General features: G+C 37.2%; 1 protein-coding gene across 1 annotated transcript in view; it reads right to left on the bottom strand.

Moving 5' to 3' along the window:
* Positions 1-18,944, bottom strand: part of COL5A2 (collagen type V alpha 2 chain) — a 147,341-nt gene that overhangs the window by 73,156 nt on the left and 55,241 nt on the right. The window contains exon 2 of the mRNA XM_025912178.2: positions 2,181-2,405. Within this exon, the coding sequence (XP_025767963.1) occupies positions 2,181-2,405 (225 nt within the window). The remainder of the gene's footprint in view (positions 1-2,180; positions 2,406-18,944) is intronic.

Raw genomic sequence — 18,944 nt, forward strand, 5'->3', positions numbered from 1 at the left:
ATCACATGTTTATTCTTAGCCATTTTATCCTATCTGTTGCTATTATAAATGAGGTTTTTTTTATTCCTATTATTTATTCTATGGGGTGACTGTATATAGCAAATTTATTAATTTGTTTGTTAAGTTTACACTGCACTTATTTTTTTAGTATTTTTTACCTCATTCCCTTAAGTTTTATAAGTACACAATTATATTCTATGCAGCTAATCATTTTACCTCCTCTCTTCTCATTTCTAAACGTCTATTTCTTTTTCTTATCTAATTGTTTGTTCAGATATTAAATTGTAATGGTAATAATGGATATCCATGTTCTATCTCTGAGTTTGGAGAAAGCAATTCTAATATTAAATATTATGAAGCTTCTATGCTGACATGTAAATATTTTACCATGTTAATGAAATGCCATTTGGTACTAAGTTACAAGCGTCTTTATCAAGAATACTTATTCATCTTTGCCAAATATCTTATTTCAACTTTTCAACCAAAAGCCCTTTTTTCATAGATCTGTTATCTATGTTATGGCAGTATTGATTCTTCCTGTGCTTCTTCCTACGTCATCTTCATTTCCCTATGATGGCTTTTGGTTTTGCTTCCACTTCCTTGCTCATCATTAATTTTTGCTGTATTTGTAATGTAGGCCTTTCTTAATAAGTTACTTCATTAGGTTTTACTTAGTTTATGGCGAAATGGTCATAATTTTTATCCGTTTTGTGGTATTTACCAGCGTGTTATTTGGTAAATTTAGCCAAACTCTCCCACCTTTTTTTCCTGAGAGTATTTTTGTATCAGTGCTCTTGCTAACTCTGTTTTTATTATTCATTTTGGAATAAACTGGACTTTTTAAACCCAGCTACTTGTAGAATGTCACATATTTTGCTGTTTTTTTTTAAGTTTTTATTTATTTATTTTGAGACAGAGATAGAGACAGTGCAAGTGGCAGAGGGGCAGAGAGAGAGGAAGAGAGACAGAGAGAATCCCAAGCAGGCTCCAAACTGTCAGCACAGGGCCTGGTGTGGGGATTGAATTCATGAAACTGTGAGATCATGACCTGAGCCAAAATCAAGAGTCAGACACTCAACCCACTGTGTCATCTAGGTGCCCCTATTTTTTTTTTTAATTTGCCACTATTGTCCCAAGTTATTATTGACATATCTCTACAGGTTTAGTTTTACTTTGTTCCTGGGGCTTCGTTGCACATTGCATCAGCTTTGGATAGCCCTTAGGTGTCTTGTTTTTAATCCTTTCTATTATACCTTCTTCATTATATTGCTAAACTTTGAGTTTGGTTATTTATTCAAGGCATAGTGTTACTATTGAATGATATCCAAGAGGAGAGTTGGTAAACTACTCTCTAATTTTTCCATGAAAATATGGTTGAATACTTCATTATATTTGCTGTGATTTGCAATGGAATTTTTGGCCGGGGGAAATAAAGCCTTGACACTATGTTGACAATGACGCATGCATGTCACCACTCAGGACTCCGCTAAAACAAATAACCTGATAGCTTAATGCTAATCTTACCTGGTTCACAAAATATGAACTTATTTCTCTTATATGTAAGTGTCTTTAACACATGTATTCAAATACATAGTCTATATTAAACACAGGCATTTTTCTCCAAAATAAGTTTTAAAAACCAGTAATTTATATCAAATTTTTCTCCAGGAAATCTATCCCATTCTCTTGTCTTTCTGAGCCATCATTAAAGCATTTTGCATTTCTGAGCCAATGTAAGAGAGGGTACTCTAGCATTAAATTACATTAGAAATAATCATTCCATTCTCAAGAGCAAATTTGGCACAAGAGAAGATAAGCATGTTTTCTAGATCTCCTCTTGGACATTAATGTACCTCATAGAATACCAACAAATATCTTGGAGGCACCCAGCATGGATAGGGTAACAAATGACCATCTTAAGTGGTATAAGAGATTCTCAAATTAGACATAACAACACCAAATTCAGCCAAAAATTCCCCTGGTTTTTAAGAAGGCAGCGAATTATTTCCCCCACTCTCACTAATGTTACATAAAGTGGGTGAGCAAAACCATTAACCCCAAACGCCTCTGACTAGTGGTTTAATTATTCTCTCTGGTTGCTGAATTCTGAGAGCAGAAACCACCGCAACTATAAAGATGAGTCACTGGACCGGCTCTGAGTTGGCCTTGAGCATTCTTACCAAAATTGGTATTGCCACCTCCAGTTGTGTGTGGACAGACAGGACAGCATTCTCCAGGGGGAGTTACAGGGTCAGCACATTCAAGTACATCCTGGCACTGTATCTTGTCACAAAGGATGGCTCCATTGTCACACACACAGATTTGGCAAGGGGCAGGTTTCCAAATGTCCCTGTTTAAGTACATCTGACCATTCTGAGTGCAGGCTATTTCTTCACCATATCCTTCTAGAATAAGAAAAAAAAGAAGGGGGGGAGGGAAAGGAGGTTAGTAATCTTCTGAAATTTTGGAATCTGGGAAATACTTAAGAAGGGGTGTCATCTTGTGGGTTCTAAAAATTCTGGGCTAAGCAGTAACCTACCAAGGAGGCAATATACAGATGAACTTTATTTGGTATTTACATACAAAGCAAAATGCAATTCACAATGAAATGTTATACTTCTAGCCCAGCATGACGGGGGAAGAAAAAAAAGTGATCAAAGGAGATATATTTAATCAGATAATGCTTCCCAAAAGATTTCATTTGTGAAGGTATAGATAACCAAACATAGGAAAATCAGTAAGAAGAGATAAAAACAAACCATTTGAAAGGGGGAGGAAAAGAATAGTTCAAAAGGGAATATATAACTTCCGGGTTTGGTGAACTTTTATGTGATTTTCAATTCCCTAGAAATTTTAGATTAGTAAATCTCACAACAACAGAAGATGATATACATTCTTGCACTGTGAAGAAAAACTTTAAAAAGAGTGTATGGGTTTTCAAAAATTAGTTTTAAACGTAACGTAGAAAAAGAATAATAGCGTTCCATTTCATGGACTGTATTTGCTAAACTAAAGGTGTTTACTCAAGGAATAGCAAAGCTTAAAAAGGCAATGCAGTAATTATCTTTGCATAAAAATTAATTAAGGGGAGTCCTGACCACGACAATATGGTAAGTTATTATATAATATCTGCCAAATACTTTTCTACACTTAGATAAAACCTTAATGCAGATTTAGAAAATATATACACACATTTACACACATAACAATAACAATACAATTATAAGATAAATATAATTTATTTATTTTAAGATAAATATATATATATATTTAACTTTGTGACTTTTAAGAAACAAAACTATAGTATTTTAAAACACAATGTGGATCATATCATATTATATCATACCATCCTAGTTTAACTCCTGTAGAATGTTCCAAACTACTCAAATTCTAAAGCCCAGAGATTCCTCCCTCCCAGTCCTTACACAACTTGCCCTCCCTCCTTGAAGGCACACAGAGTTCACTATTACATTTTGCTTACTGTCACCTGCCCCCACAGTTCTCTGACTACTCTATAGAAGTAGATCTCCCTCCCCCCACTCGTGCTCTCTCTCTCTCTCTCTCAAAAATAAATAAACATTAAACATTTTTTTAAAGAGACCTCCTTTATCCAACTAGTATGACTCTCAGTACTTTTTGAAGAACTCAGTCGTCCACCCATCCATTCATTAATTTTGTTTTATATGCCGGCTAATTAACCAGTTTCTAAAATGTGAACAGACAGGCAAAAATCACAGCCCTCATAAAACCTATCACAAGTAATATTAATTTACCATTTTTACTTTTTATTTTTTATCTCCTTCACTAGGCCATAAATGCCATGAAAATAAGGACTAGTTTTTCTTTTTCATCATGGTATTTCTAAAGCTTGACTCCATACCTTGCAGAGAGCCAACATTCAACAAAATAGATATGAATGAATGAGTGAGTGAATCTGAATTATGGTTCACTAACTTAATTGCAGCATTAATGTATACTTTACAAAAATAAAACTGAAACTTAAAAAATGCATTAGTTTATAAGATAATTTATCATTTTTCTTTATTTTAATGAAGTATAGTTGATATACAATATTATATTTTCAGGTGTAAGACATAGTGATTTGACAATTATATATACTATAAAATGCTCACTATGATAAATGTAACCATCTGTCACTATCCAAAGTATTACAATGGAAAGAATTTATCATTTGCCATATAAATATACTCAAATGATAATGCAGACCACAGATAAAAATTTCAGTGTAGGATAAAGACATTGGCCCATATATCCATCTTCCTAACTTTAGAAAGCTTTCCTTGGATAACATTCTTTTCACTGCTCCATGGAATACTTGGCTTCACACATCTAGCCTTCATCACAGCTATATGGCAAATGGAAAGTTGCTTTCAAAGCGTGACACCACATCCTGGTTTCTGTGTCATTCACAAGGAGATTCTAAGACACTAAGTTTCTAATCTGTTTCATTTTCATCAAAAGATGTTTATCACAGAACACATAGCTAATCAACAAAACAATATTGGCTCTGTGTACCTGGTGCTGTTTCACGAATTTTAAGCCAGGGAGAAAATAGAATTCCTGCCTTAACATGTAATACAGGACTATTCTGAAACAAAATAAGAAATTTGTACATCGGATAAGCCCTGTTACTTTTGCTTATTTTATTTGTTTCATGTCTTTATTGACAAAAAAAAAAAAAGGTCACAGCACTTCAGAATTTATTCAGATACACAAACCGTACCCACAAGTGATAGGCATGGTCCCTAACCTCTGGGTCAAAGGCCACGCTGGAGGGTGTGGGTGTCCTCTTGGCCACTGCCCCAGTATCTCTGTCCCTTCCTCCCCTGCACCTCGCTGACACCCCTGAGATCAGTTAACACTGCAGAAACAAAGCCGCTCTAGAGGTTGGGCTGCACTCACTGCCAAGGAGAAAGCAGGTTCTGAGGAAAGACAGAAGCGTGCTATTATAGCATCTCCTAGGAGAGGCCAGGCTGCTTCCCCAGCTGGGCCTGCATTGCCCCCCACCTCAGCCCCATCACAGAAGAAAGAACACGTTCCCCACCTGGCAGCACAGGGCAGCTGGAAATTGTGGGTCACTGGCCATGTGACACCCCAAACCGATGGCCAGACCTCCCTCCAAAGTCATCCACCGGACTCTCTCTCCCAAGGGGAGAAGGCTTTCAGTAAAATAGACTGATCTGGTTCATAAAGGGCTGGGATGGATACTTTTCCAGAAACCTTAAGAACTGAATCATCCATGGGGGCACCTGGGTGGCTCAGTCGGTTAAGCGTCCAACTTCGGCCTAGGTCATGATCTCAAGATTTGTGAGTTTGAGCCCCACGTTGGGCTCTGTGCTGACAGCTCTGAGCCTGGAGCCTGCTTCGGATTCTGTGTCTCCCTCTCTCTTGTTCGCACTCTCTCTCTCTCTCTCTCTCAAAAAGCATTAAAAATTTTTAAAAAAGAAAAGAACTGAATCATCTTCAGATTCAGGAGCATTGGAACAATCGTCACTGGGTTGCCTTGAGGAGGGAGACCTGGAGAAAACCAGCCCTCTAGGAGAGCAGAAACATCACTTGCGGTTGTTTCTCAGAGCACCCAGCATGGGGCTCAGCAGCCTTTCTACAGGATCCACTGTAAGACTCTGAAAAGAGACATGAATAACAATGCATTCCTGAGGGGCCTGCCCTCAGCTGCCCTCTGGCCACCTCACTTCACTCCTTCCTGCAGGCTGGGGAGCACAGTCTGAGGACCAGGCATTCCCCAGGGGAAAAGCAGATCTGATTGGGCTCAAGGCCCCAAATGAAGCTGCTTTCCCTCGTTAGAGTCACATATGACTTTTTTGAATAGGCCAACGAGCATGTCTTCCAAAGTCCTCTGTCCTCCCCAGGTCAGAGCAGCTTTTCCCTGATACACTCAAATCTTGTGTTTTCCGAACGATCATAGGAGGATGCCTGTGACCTTTTTGGAAGGTGACTGCTTTTATTGTAGGGGGCAGTTCCTCTACCATTTTATAGCTGTAGAAATTGTGGGCACAGGCCAGAATTCTGAGGTGCCCATGTCAACAGGCACACTCACGCTGGTGTGTAGACACACGCATACCAGCAGACACCCCTGTACACACATTTCTATCCTGCTCTACACACAGAGAGATAAGGTCAAAGTGTGAACCCTGGAGAAGAGGGGCCATCTACGCATGGGCAGGTTACAGACTCAAAAGGCATTTGGCACTGTCTGTAAGTCAGTCCCAAAAGTTGTGGCCCCAGACCCACCTCTTGAGCACTGAGCTATGGAGCAGAGAGAACCTCACTGTGAAGGGAACCAGGAGTGAGTGGTGCAAAGTGGCTGTTACAGATGGACCGTTCCCCAGAGGCACTTTCCCCTTCCCTGGGCCATTTGCCACACTAGGAGAAGTCAGGATTCTCCAGTCCTTTGCGTTCAATGACTGCTCACCAAGACTCAAGAGCTCAGGGAGAAGGTCAAGACACAAGGTCTGCGGCCCCAGCCCAAAGGAGGGCTTTCTTCCCCTTCTTGGTCAAACAAGAGTTTCATTCTCCATGACATGGCACTCTGCAGATAGCAGTGATGGTAAGGGGTGGGCTCAGAGATGCGGGGAGTTCTCAGACTGCCCAGCAAACACATACACCCTACCGGGAATGGTGTGGGGTCACCGACACAGCTACGAGGCAAGTTTGCCAGGGTTAGAACCCAAGAAGAGACCGTCAAACAAACGTCGATCAAAAATTCAGTCAAGGCATTTCCCAGAGATAATCACAGAAATAGCAACACTTTTGGATACTACAACAGAACACATTTGGCAACTTTCAAAGAAATAGATGTCCCCACCCCAAGCCATCAGAGGGTACAAAGTCCCTTTATCTTTGGTCCAGTATAAAAAGTCAGGGAAGGAAGATGGGCCAACAGAGGGTGAACAAAGGCTGCAGACCATTTGTACCAACTACCTGACGCTCCCATCTCTGTGTGACACAGTGTGGGATGCCGCCTGCCTCAAACGAAAGCAAGCTACTGGAGGGTCAGAAGCCTTATAAGTTTTAGGTGAAAAGTCACGTTGAAATAATGCAGTTTCATCAGGAAGTTACATTTCTATATGTAGCTATATAGAAATGGACTTATTTCTATAGTCTACTGAAAAGTTCAATTAGGTAAATATCTTAAGAATAATTTTGTTCGTTAAGTTTTTTTTCAAGTTGTTTCTTTAAATTCTGGTTAGTTAGCGTATAGTGTAATATTGGTTTCAGGAGTAGAATTTAATATTCATGAAGTTTTATGATTGACAATGAAATAATCCAATAACACTAAATGCCATTGGCTGAAAATGAGATTCACCATAAGATTAAGTAGCTTGGTTCTTCCTTTCTCCACCCTAAGGGGACAAAAGTGTTTGCATATATTTACTGAGAGAATTAAGTGGGTATGTGCTTCCTATTGCATGTGCAAAATACTGAAAGTATATATGTTCTGTTTTCAAAAGTTATATATTATTACTGTAAAGTAGACCTCAGTTGCACCTATGAAACAATTAGATATGTGGAAACAGAGAATCTGAAAAACAAACAAAAATCAAAATGACATGCAATAAAGTTGCCAATTAGATATTAAAATGTGTGAGAGACCTCTTCCGGGTGAGTTATCCTGTTCTCTATGGCTTCTTTGAGGTTGCAATAAAAAGATACATTCTCTCTTTTGTGTTAACTCATAGAAGATCACTTTCTTCCTGAAAGTTTAAGACAGCATGACCTCAACCCAAGGGACAAAGAAGTGAGCCACTATATTACTTTCTTTAAATGACAATGTTAAAAGTTAGTTATATACTCTGAGTCATCACTGGTCCTTTTCCCCAGAGAATTTATAATTAAATTTAAGATGATGTGGAAAGTTAGTTGGAATGCTTTTAAATGGCAAGGAGATGAAAAACCACATTTGCTGCTAAACCCTGTCTTCTCTTCCCCCGCACAAGAATCCATACACATTACAGAGGGCACAAAAACTCAGTGAACTCTCATTGTTCATGTCTGAATGAAAGACATGTACAAAGAAACACTGAGTAGAAAATACAGGGTGTCTTGCAGCTCTCGGGTTTGTACATGGTAGTTGTGCACCTTATGATTAGTTTGTCCCCTCTGCTTTCTACATAGACGTTCACGTAAATGAAAAGAAAAGTAAAATGGAAAGCAAAATTGTAGACAATTTGCAGTGGAGTTGTCATGACACAATTATTTTATAAATGACAATATTATAAAAAAAACAAATAGGAATTTTCATATGACATCCCAAGACATTCAATACTATCTTGACTCCTTTACCCAAATCATAAAAATTTACCCATGCTAACATTAACCTTGATTTAAAGCCTAGAACTTAAACAATTATTGGTCTTAGAGTACGTGGGTAAACATTTTTTTTTATAAAATCTGAAAAAAAATTCCAAAACTGCAATATTGTGACTCTTGTATTTTGCTATTTATGTTTCTTTAACTTTCCTAAAATTGAAGAGGACTGGTGGATGTCTGATAATTTTGCCATTACTTTGTAATCTTCTGTGGTGTCGTAACTTCCAAAAATTTTGTCTCCAAGCTATGGGGTTCTTTTAGCCTTAACAATTGTTCCAACAAATTGAACCAATCCACTGTGAAGTCATCACCACAAACGTCCTGGCACTGATATCTTAGAGAGAAGAGATGTACTTTATCTATCCACATTTTATTCAAGAGTAACTCAATTGTCCTCTGTTTCTCCTACATCCTCATAGATTTGTCTTCTCATAAACCTTTTATGTGCTTTTAAATGTAGCTGTAAGAATTCAGTTCTTAATCACTAGATGGCAGACCAAACCCACCATCTTATTATAACAGATTATTAGAAATTCAGTTATCAGAGCTGTGGCTGACCTCTGTGCTATGCCCCAGGTCTATATCCCTTTATATAATTGTACAAAAAAGCATGCATAGGAATGGCCATATTGAAACCTTTGACTGCTCAGGAAAGATGTGATTCTCTTTGTATATTAAATGATTGGGGTCTACCTAAAAACTCTGGAAAATATATGGAATAAAAATCCCTAAGCCTATGTGGAATATTCCTAGACATTAACTGAAGTTGTTCCTTGCAGAAATAACGTAGAGTTCTCACATGTCACAAAAATTTTAATCTCTTTTCCAGACAAGTGTTTGTTCAGATAATTTCCCCCACCGGACTATGAGCTCTTTGGGAGCTAGAGCTACATTCATCTCAGTAACCTTCACACCCAATGTCATCTAATCCACCTTTCATAAATGTTTGCTGCATGAATGAATGATGAGTGAATGAAGGAAAGAAGGAAGTGTCCAGTAATGTACTTATTAAAAAGATAGCACAGGAAGCTCTCCTTCATCCTTCCCTAAACTTCTCAGAGAAGAGATGCACTTGGGACTTCTATTTGAAGGAAAAGGAAACAGGTCACTTGATGCTTCCTGTCAGGTGTGTCCCTCATATCTAGACCTCTGTGTGACCAGAAAGGAAGAAGACTGTGTCAGTCAAAACAGCTCATATTTTGGAACAATTTTCAGAAAGTGAGAGCAGTCTTTCAGCTTTCCTAACCCAGCTGGCCACGGCCCCTTCTGGGGTTATGAAGGTCTGGGCTAACATTATTTAAAGTTTCTCTGACTGCGCAAGTCCTTAAAACACTACAATCACAGCACTGTTGGCTGCTGCTCTCATTAAATGGGCAGAGAATGCCTTATGCAACAAATGAAGTAGCCGCAGGGCTGTCCCACGTGTCCCCCTGGACCAAACCACAGATGCTGCCTTTTCCAGTGCACGGCACAGCCCCAGCTGCTGGCTTTGGTTCCAGAGAATCTTCCAAGGAACTCCCCCCTCTTCCTTCTGCTCTTGGGCATTGTTTATCATGAGAGAGAGACAAAGAGGTTAGAGTATTCGAGACCTTCCTTCAGACTTTTCTAAGTAAATGCCAACAATCCCACATTCATCAATTTCCTTTCCTCATCTGATCCCCAACATTTAAAAAATTAGATACATATGAAGCCATTGGGGATAGTTGAGGGGTATTTGTCTCATATTTGGACAATATTTTTCTTTCTTTACTTTTTTAAATGTGTATTTATTTTTAAGAGAGAGAGAGAGTGCGAGCAGGGGAGGAGCAGAGAGAGAGCGGGGACAGAGGACCCAAAGTAGGCTCTACACTGTCAGCAGAGAGCCCGATGCAGGGCTAGAACTCACGAGCCGTGGGATCATGACCTGAGCTGAAGTTGAACATTTAACCTACTGAACCACTCAGGCACCCCTAGACTATATATATATATATATATATATATATATATATATATATATTTTTTTTTTTTTTTTTTTTTTTTTTTTAAATCTCAGCCTTGCAGTCAGTGAGAGGGTCAGGGGGTAGGTGAATATGGAGCAGGCCTATGGAGTTTTCATCTTTTGTTCTTCAATCCATTACAGACTTTCCAAAGAGCTCTCCAAATTTAAATCTCCTTTTAGGATGATTATCTAAATTTTTACTTTCGTTGTACCTACCTCCACTCTTTTATTGCACCAACTGAACAAGAATAGACATTCAATGATTATTTGAGCTGAGTTAAATTTCTATGTTACAAAGAATAATCACATTTTACATTCTAAAGCAATAATCTTGAAAAACTACCTTGAAATCTGAGAAAGTAAAAAGAAGACAATTCATACACAGGATCTCAATGAAGCATACAGATAAAATGAAATTAGATAAACTGTCTAAAAGGTGATTAGTTTCTTCAGTGCAGCCAGTAAACATTCCTCAATCTCATATGTAAAGGCTTCTCAGTTAACTAGTAAAACTGCTGTTTTCACTTGAGTTAAAATGGAAAAAAATTAAAAAAAGGAAAATCTCTTGTGTTAGGTACTACTTAAGTTTCTTTCCATGTATCATTGGGAAATCTAAATGATTGTGGCCAAAATGTGAAACTACAATTACGCATAATGCACATGCAATGCTCATCTACAGTTCTGTCTGGAAAACCAACTTACAGTCTGCTAATGCATTTGACATGGATTTTTTTTTTCTCCACAAACATGGCTCAAACTATTGAATAGCTGTAAAGACACCACAAAGAAAATTAGGCCTGCCTTGTGTTGAATACACTAGAAATTTCGGTAGTAACTTCTATCACAAACCCTAGTCCTTTTCTCAAATGTTAATCCTCATGAACAAGCACAATTTGTGCTATGCCAAAAGTGTCTGCTGACCTAAATGCATAAACAGCTTTGAATTGCTTTGAATCAATTTGGTCTACTTAATCTCTCCCCAGCATGATATTGCTTACAATGAAGAGGGGAACCAAAAATCTGCTGGGCTGTTTTTCTGTCAAATGAGTGGTATCGTGACTTTTATATATACAATCTGGAGATAAAGTAAGTAAATAAGCAGCAAATTCTGGCCAAGATATAGTACTCGCATTCCAGCTTCCCATCATTTCCTTCAAGTCTTAGCTCAAATGTCACCTTTTCCATGAAGCCTACTCTGACCACATTACAAAAAATGTAAAAATTCCCACACACATGTCACTCTCAATCCACTAGTTCCTACTCCTTCTTTTTTCTTTTAATATAGTTCTTTCTTATCACTTTTAAGCCTACTATAATACTGTATTTATGGTTATTATTTGCCTCCCCATGATAGAATAATAGCTTTATTAGCACAGATATAATTTATTCTGGCTTGTTCATTGATATATCTCAATATCTTATAATAGTTTCAGGATCCAAGTAGATGCTTAATAAGTATTTGATGAATTAATTTGTTGAATATTCAATTGTAAGAATACTAAGGAAAAGATCTAAACATTTATTTGCTTTGATCCTGGGATTATTACATAATTTTTTAAAAAGCTTCATTTTTCACAACTATTCAGATGTGGGCCCTATCTACAGGGATTTAAAATAGCTGGCATTGTGTGAATATCATGTGTTAATGTTATTTATTCCAGATATGATGCCCTGAAAAGAACATATATTTTTATAACTAAAAAGAGTTATTTTTATATTTTGAGAGAATCTGGGAGACTCAGATGGGTGATGAATGGTAGCTATACTTGTAGTGAACATAGAAAAACGTATAGAGTTGTTGAATCACGACCCTGTACACCTGCAACTAATGTAACGTTGTGTGTCCACTATACTAAAAAAAAAAAAAAAAGACTATAAAATTAAGTACTTTACATGATGAAACATTTTTAGAATGATTTCAACTCTTTATCTTATGATTTCTTTGCAGCTGAATTTTGCTTTCTTTCCTTGTCTTCCTTTTTTTTTTTTTTTTTTTAAATTTTTTTTTTTCAACGTTTATTTATTTGTGGGACAGAGAGAAACAGAGCATGAATGGGGGAGGGGCAGAGAGAGAGGGAGACACAGAATCGGAAACAGGCTCCAGGCTCTGAGCCATCAGCCCAGAGCCCGACGCGGGGCTCGAACCCACGGACCGCGAGATCGTGACCTGGCTGAAGTCGGACGCTTAACCGACTGCGCCACCCAGGCGCCCCTTTCCTTGTCTTCCTTAACACAGAAGAATAGTTAGGCCTCTAGAGAAACTCCAGACGTTGTAGCCAGGTTATGTCTTCTAATTTATTTTTGACTGACTTATTCTTTATTCACTGCCCTTGCCCTGACCAAACTGAGATTTCATTCACAATCAACCCAACATTCTCAATGGCTCTTTGATTGCATTCATTTGACTATCAAATATTGTAAAATATCTTGAAGCACTCTTCCCTCGGGAGTTCATTTCTGGGGGAAGGGCCCCCCCCCCCGCTTTCATCCTGAAGGCATAATTTCTAATTTTATCCACATGGGTATATTTAGGGACTTGAATTAATACCAATAATACCTACTTTTGTCCTGATCTACCTAGGTTTAATTTATGTCTATTTTGTGGCCATTACAAATTAGGTGATTTCACTGAAGAACATAAATGAAAACGGATTTTACCCTTATTTCTGGCATTCCTTACTCAAGTCACTTCCAGAGCAGGTAACAGATTCTTTATAACAAGACTAAAACCATTATTTCTGAATCTAAATCCATCTCTTCGTCCTCATGTTCAACTGACCTTCTATAATGCACATTCATGGTTGTATGCTGGCCCTCTTATTTGCTGCAGTTTGAAGATCAAGCCCCAATATGCACCGAACCTCAATGCCAGACAAATACCACAGTAATATTCAGGAGAAGAAAGAGAGACTGCTGCTTTACTGAAAACTATATTAATAACTTTCTATATTCACTGGGAAATTTTCTGTGTTTGTAGGGGGAACAATAGACAAGAAAAGCAAAGAAAAAAGAAGAGGAGGAAGAAGGAGAGGAGAAGGAGGCTGAGACCAAACAAGACAATATTTTCCCCCTATATACTTTTACTACATTGAGAAGGAAGATTTGCAAGTTTCTTTAGCAAAACATAGAACTCAGCTAGGAATATCTTGTCTTATGATTGAATAAGAAAAATTTAAAAAAAAATGGAATCCAATATTTGATCTGTAGATGTATGTGCTTTTGAGAGGTTATTTCCCTTAATAAGTAAATGAATGGAGACCAAATTAAAACATTCTTTTGTAGAGGTAACATGAACATGACAAGCTTTATCAAATTTTAAAAGCTTTAAATTATTTATAATTGTTCAAAATTATTCCTTTTGGCTCTGTTAAAACTCTGAGTTTTATCATTATTGTTTAATTCATATGTTAACTTCTTAAAACATGGTGGCTATGAATATATGCAAAAGAAAAGAACACTCATTACCTTCTTAAAATATCTGTAGTGAGATTTAGAGTTTTCAAAACTTTTAATTATTTATTCAATCCCAAATAGCCATGGAACGCTTATTTTGTGCTAACAGTGACTAACAGGAGTTAAGATCAGAGAATAATGTGGGACGTTTGCTAATCTATGGAATGTAAAATTTAGGTTGTACAAAAAGAGTAACTGGGTTATTTGCTTTAGTAAATGGAAAAGGAGACTCGGTGTCTCTGTTTATCAATGTATAGGAAAAATAAAATATGAGCCTTCACTTTTAGGTGAAATGAAATATTCTGGGATATCACAAGTATGTTTGCCTTCAACTGTTGTTAAAAGTTAATCTAAATAAATTAGTCAATCTGGCACAAGGAATGGAGGCATTATTTAATCCATTTAGTCAATATTTATTTATATGGCAAATTTTACTGAATACTTGTCTAGTACAAGAGTACACTGTGGATCATGAAATGAGACATTTGGAGCCCAGCTTCCTTGCCAAAAACAATCAAAATATACAGAAGCTACAAAAGGTAATGAAACTTTCTTGTAGGAGAAAAATAAGTTTGCGTATATGTGTATTCCAGCAGCACATTCTGGAAAATTTGCATACACATTGAAATTTTATAAACTCAATTCTGGATATTTTCCTCTGTGTTTTGCAAGGTCTTTGCCTAATGTTATTCATTCTCATTACCCAGAACTAATTATCAGGAACATCAACCTGAGGATTTTTTTGAATCTGAAGCAAAAATAACCTTCAATCATATGAGGGGGAAAGTTATGTTTATAAAAGCAGACTTCAAGTAAGCTAGGAGTAAAAAGAACACAGAATTCCAAATAGCATTAAATTATCTTAGGAATACACTGATCATTTATTTGACTGTCCTTCGGTGTCCTATTTGGTAATAAAGTGTATTTCAAATTCTAGGGCAGTCTGAATACATATCAGTGAAAGAGCAGAAGCCCACACATGCATACCACCTAATGAGTTCTCATAATATAGCAGTCTTATGCCAAGGCCAGTTATGAGATCTCCTGTGTGGGTTTCAGCCTTCTTTGTATGTTTTAGTTTCCAGAATCTTTGGCATTAAGAGTGATTTCAAATGATAAAGTAAATGTACTTACTCTAGAAGCAAACATAAAAATAACATAATGAATACATTTTGATAACATAAATTTATTCATTCAACAAATACTCATTATCTATCTGTTACTCTGTCAAATATTGGGAATTCAGAAATAATGAAACAAATTAACTACAAAGAAAATTTTCCAGAATGTACTGCTGAAATGCATACATATGCATTGTTTTTCTCCTCTCTTTTTCTTTGAGTGAGAAAACTGAGATCCAAAGTGGTTTCTTCCAAAAACTCACTTCCGAGCCATATAATATTGTCACACTGGCTCATTGCTGGTAACTGGCAATGGACTCCTTCTCTTTGCCAACTGGCCAGGATGGATCTAAAGGAGTGCAGCACTTCCTCTCCCTCATTGCTTCCTATTTTCATTTATTTTTGCCACCTCTTCTCTTGCCTGAAGGTAAAACAACAGCACTCTTGTTTCTAAACCTCCTAGCGCCTCCACAGCTAGGTGCCTTGGAGAGGACTGGAGGCACAGGTCATCAGTCGCAGAGCCAACCAGCTGTGCAGAAGCCAGGAACTGGCGCACAGCAACACGGGAGGATCCAGTTGCCCTAATGACTAAGCCTGGCAATGTTGAGATGAAGTAGAAATGCGTTTTTCCAGGTCCAATTCTACAACCATTTGGAAATTGGGCAAAGCCAAATTTAATACCACTTTTAAAATTTAGATACAGAATTCTTAATTATATGGCCTTGGCATTTTAGGAAGTCAAACATAGCTGTATTGTCTAACATTTAGTCTGAAAGACACTGAATTTCATCCATGGATGAATGCAAGTTTATAATTTAGAAAACAGTGAAAAATAAGGTATCAAATATCTATGCTAGAAGTTCTTTATGTTATTCCTGGCAAACCCATTCATATCCATTTTCACAGATTTACTTAAGGTAGCAAATAATTTATGTAAAATACTAGCTTTGAAAAATTATGTGTAAGAAGTTTTAAAAGATGGGATCACTATGAGCTGATATTATCTGAGAAAGGATGAACAGAAATGGGTTTAAAGTAGGCCTTGAAAAATGCAAGGTGTTTGAGATGGTGAAGGTAAGGAAGACTGCCTGAGAAGGGAGAAGGGGCCACCTAAAAAAAAGCATGGAGAGGAGGGCAAACATGTCATATCAGAAAAGGATGGTTCCATCTAGAGTAATGTGAATTCTGGGAAGAGTAATGCTTCTACCTCTAGAAGGATTCCATGACTTGCCCCTTCCCTATATGTGATTTCTCTTCTCTGTGCTCTGATTTCACCTTGCCCATACATCTAACAAAATATCTGCAACAATCTATCAAACTTACTTGTTTGCTTACATGTAAACTCTACCAGAGTATACATTTGTCCCAGATAAACATTTCTTTTACCTCTGTATCATTAGTGTAGAACAATGCCTGATGCATACAAGATGTCCAATAAATGCTTGATGGGTAAATAAGTGAATGAATAGAAGAATATAGAAGTAACCTTCAGGAACATTAATCTGTAAACAGAATTGAAGATGAGCTGGAAGCAGATGAGACTAAAGGCACCTGGGTGGTTCAGTCCATTAAGAGGCTGGATTCTTGATTTCAGCTCAGAATATGATCTCACAGTTTTGTGAGTTCAAGCCCCACATCAGGCTCTATGCTGACGGTGTGGAGCCTGCTTGGTATTCTCTCTCTCTCTCTCTCTCTCTCTCTCTCTCTCTCTCTCTCTCCCTCTCTGCCTTTCCCCTGCTCTCACTGTCTCTCTCCAAATCAATAAATAAACTTAATTTTTTTTTAAGTAAAGGCTACCAGTTGAAAATGTTGTACTGTAGTTAGGAGAAATAGTTATTCTGGGAATGAAGAAAGAGGGGTAAATCCATGAAACACCAGATATGAAATATGCAAGGTCTGATTGACTATAGGTGGGACAAGATATTAGAAAAAATTTAAAAATGACATTCAAGGTTCAAGAATGAATGGAGGAAGTAACACCTATTGGATATGGTTGTGAGTTGAATTATGTGCCCTAAAAAGATAGGTTGACCTTATTTGGAAATAAGTCCTTTGAAAATGTAATTACTTAAGATGAGGTCACATTAGAATAGGGTGGTTGCTTAATCCAATATACCTGGTGTCCTTATAAGAAGAGAAGACACAAAGAGACACAGACACATGTGATGGAGGCAGGGGCTGAAGTGCAGCTGCAAACCAAGGCAGTGAAGGACTGTGGGCGACCACCAGCAGCTAAGAAGAGGCAAGGAAGGATTCTCTGTCTACAGGTTTCAGAGAGACCATGGCCCTGCCAGTATCTTGATTTTGAACTTCTGACCTTCCTAATTGAGACAATAGATTTCTGTTGTTTTAAGCCACCCAGTTTGTCATACTTTGTTCTACAGCAGCCTAGAAAACTAATACAGATACCTACAGGAAGGAGAATGGTGTAGACATAGAATAAAATAAAAGTTTTTGGAAGATAAATTGGAAGCTTGATTGGAAAAGATTCTAAATTCGATTGAGGCATATTAGGATGAATATGTAAGGAAAAACAACCCAGTGTAAATAGAGCTATGCTAAATGTCATAGGGAAAGTTTATACTTAATCCTTACAACCACTTGGGGAGACGCTTGGAGTCGATCATCACAAAGTCAGTGAGTGACAGAGCCAAGATTTGAACAACCACACACTCTTAATGACTACATTCTAAGTAAGACAGTTGCACTGCTACCATATAGAGATAATAAAGGGAACACAAGTTTTTATATATAAAACTTAAAATTCACACTCTGAATGTGGATTTTGCATAAGTAAGAGTAATAAACTGATAGTCCATATGAAGAATGAAGAGGAAGAGGAGTCTGGATTAACTTGAAAGGAGAAAAAGAGTAAAGCATGGTTTACCTTAGAGATAAGAAAAGAGAGACCACGATGTTTTGGGGTTTTTTTTTAAGCTGAATTTTTTATCAAAGGGAAGCAAGTGAAACATACTAAGAATGTAACTCCATTCTTTCTATTCAGTTCCCAATTCTAAACAGTCAATATTTCATTTCCTGATGTTATGTCTGTGTAGCCACCAAATGTTACCATCCTAATATCCTGTGAAATTTCCCCTAGCTTTCCTGAGGCTTCACAGGATATTGATGGGGAAAAACTATCTCCATGACACAAATAAGCCTTCAGGCATCTTGATGAGTATGAATAGTAAATGACTGCATACCAATATCACTTAGTCCCTTTCAGACTCTTTTATAGGACACAGGAAATGAAATTTTCCCCCAGAAAATTCAGCTTACACTGTATAAATATGACTCCCCTAATAACAAACATTGTACTTCATTCTACCTACTTTATTTAAACTAAAGAGGTGATGCTGAAAAGGCCAGATGGGAAAAATTCGATAAAATTCAACACTGAAAAATACAATTTAAAACAAACCAATAACCACTAGCTATACCTTATTCAGGTTTTCCTTTCCTTTCATTTTTCTGAAGTCTAAAATAGTCTTTACAAAAGTTCTTAACTGTTTTCTTCTTTTTTTGAAATTTAATCTTCTGTTAATTGAGAGCTTTGAAAATAGAAACCTCCCTCCAAGGACCAAGGTACAATTGCAATTTTCTCCTGTTCAGTAATGATCTGTTCAGTCACAATTAATCTGAATGGCAGTAATGATTAGAAATAAAAGCAAACAATGGAATAAGTGTGACTGCTCATTTTGTTTTAAAATAGGGCATGTGATCTAAAAAAAAAAAAATTTAACCTGATCATTTGCATGCTGATTTAATGGGAGGTAACTGGATGAAAAGATATTCCTATGATGTTAATGGAATAGCTGTGATTTAAGAGTTATTTAATGCAACTCTATAGGTTAAGTATCAACCATAAAAGCTAATGGAATTTATCATGAGCTCAGCTAAACTTTTCATGACTGGCCCACATGACCAAATGAGATGACAAGATGGGGAAGATACTTAATGAACTTTAAAAAGAAACTTAAAACATTGTTAACCAGAACAGTAAATTTAGAAGCATTATTTCATGCCTATCTATATTGACC

This window comes from Puma concolor, chromosome C1 (genome assembly GCF_028749965.1).
Source record: "Puma concolor isolate L17-30 chromosome C1, mPumCon1.1.hap2, whole genome shotgun sequence".
Classification (NCBI taxonomy): Eukaryota; Metazoa; Chordata; class Mammalia; order Carnivora; family Felidae; genus Puma; species Puma concolor.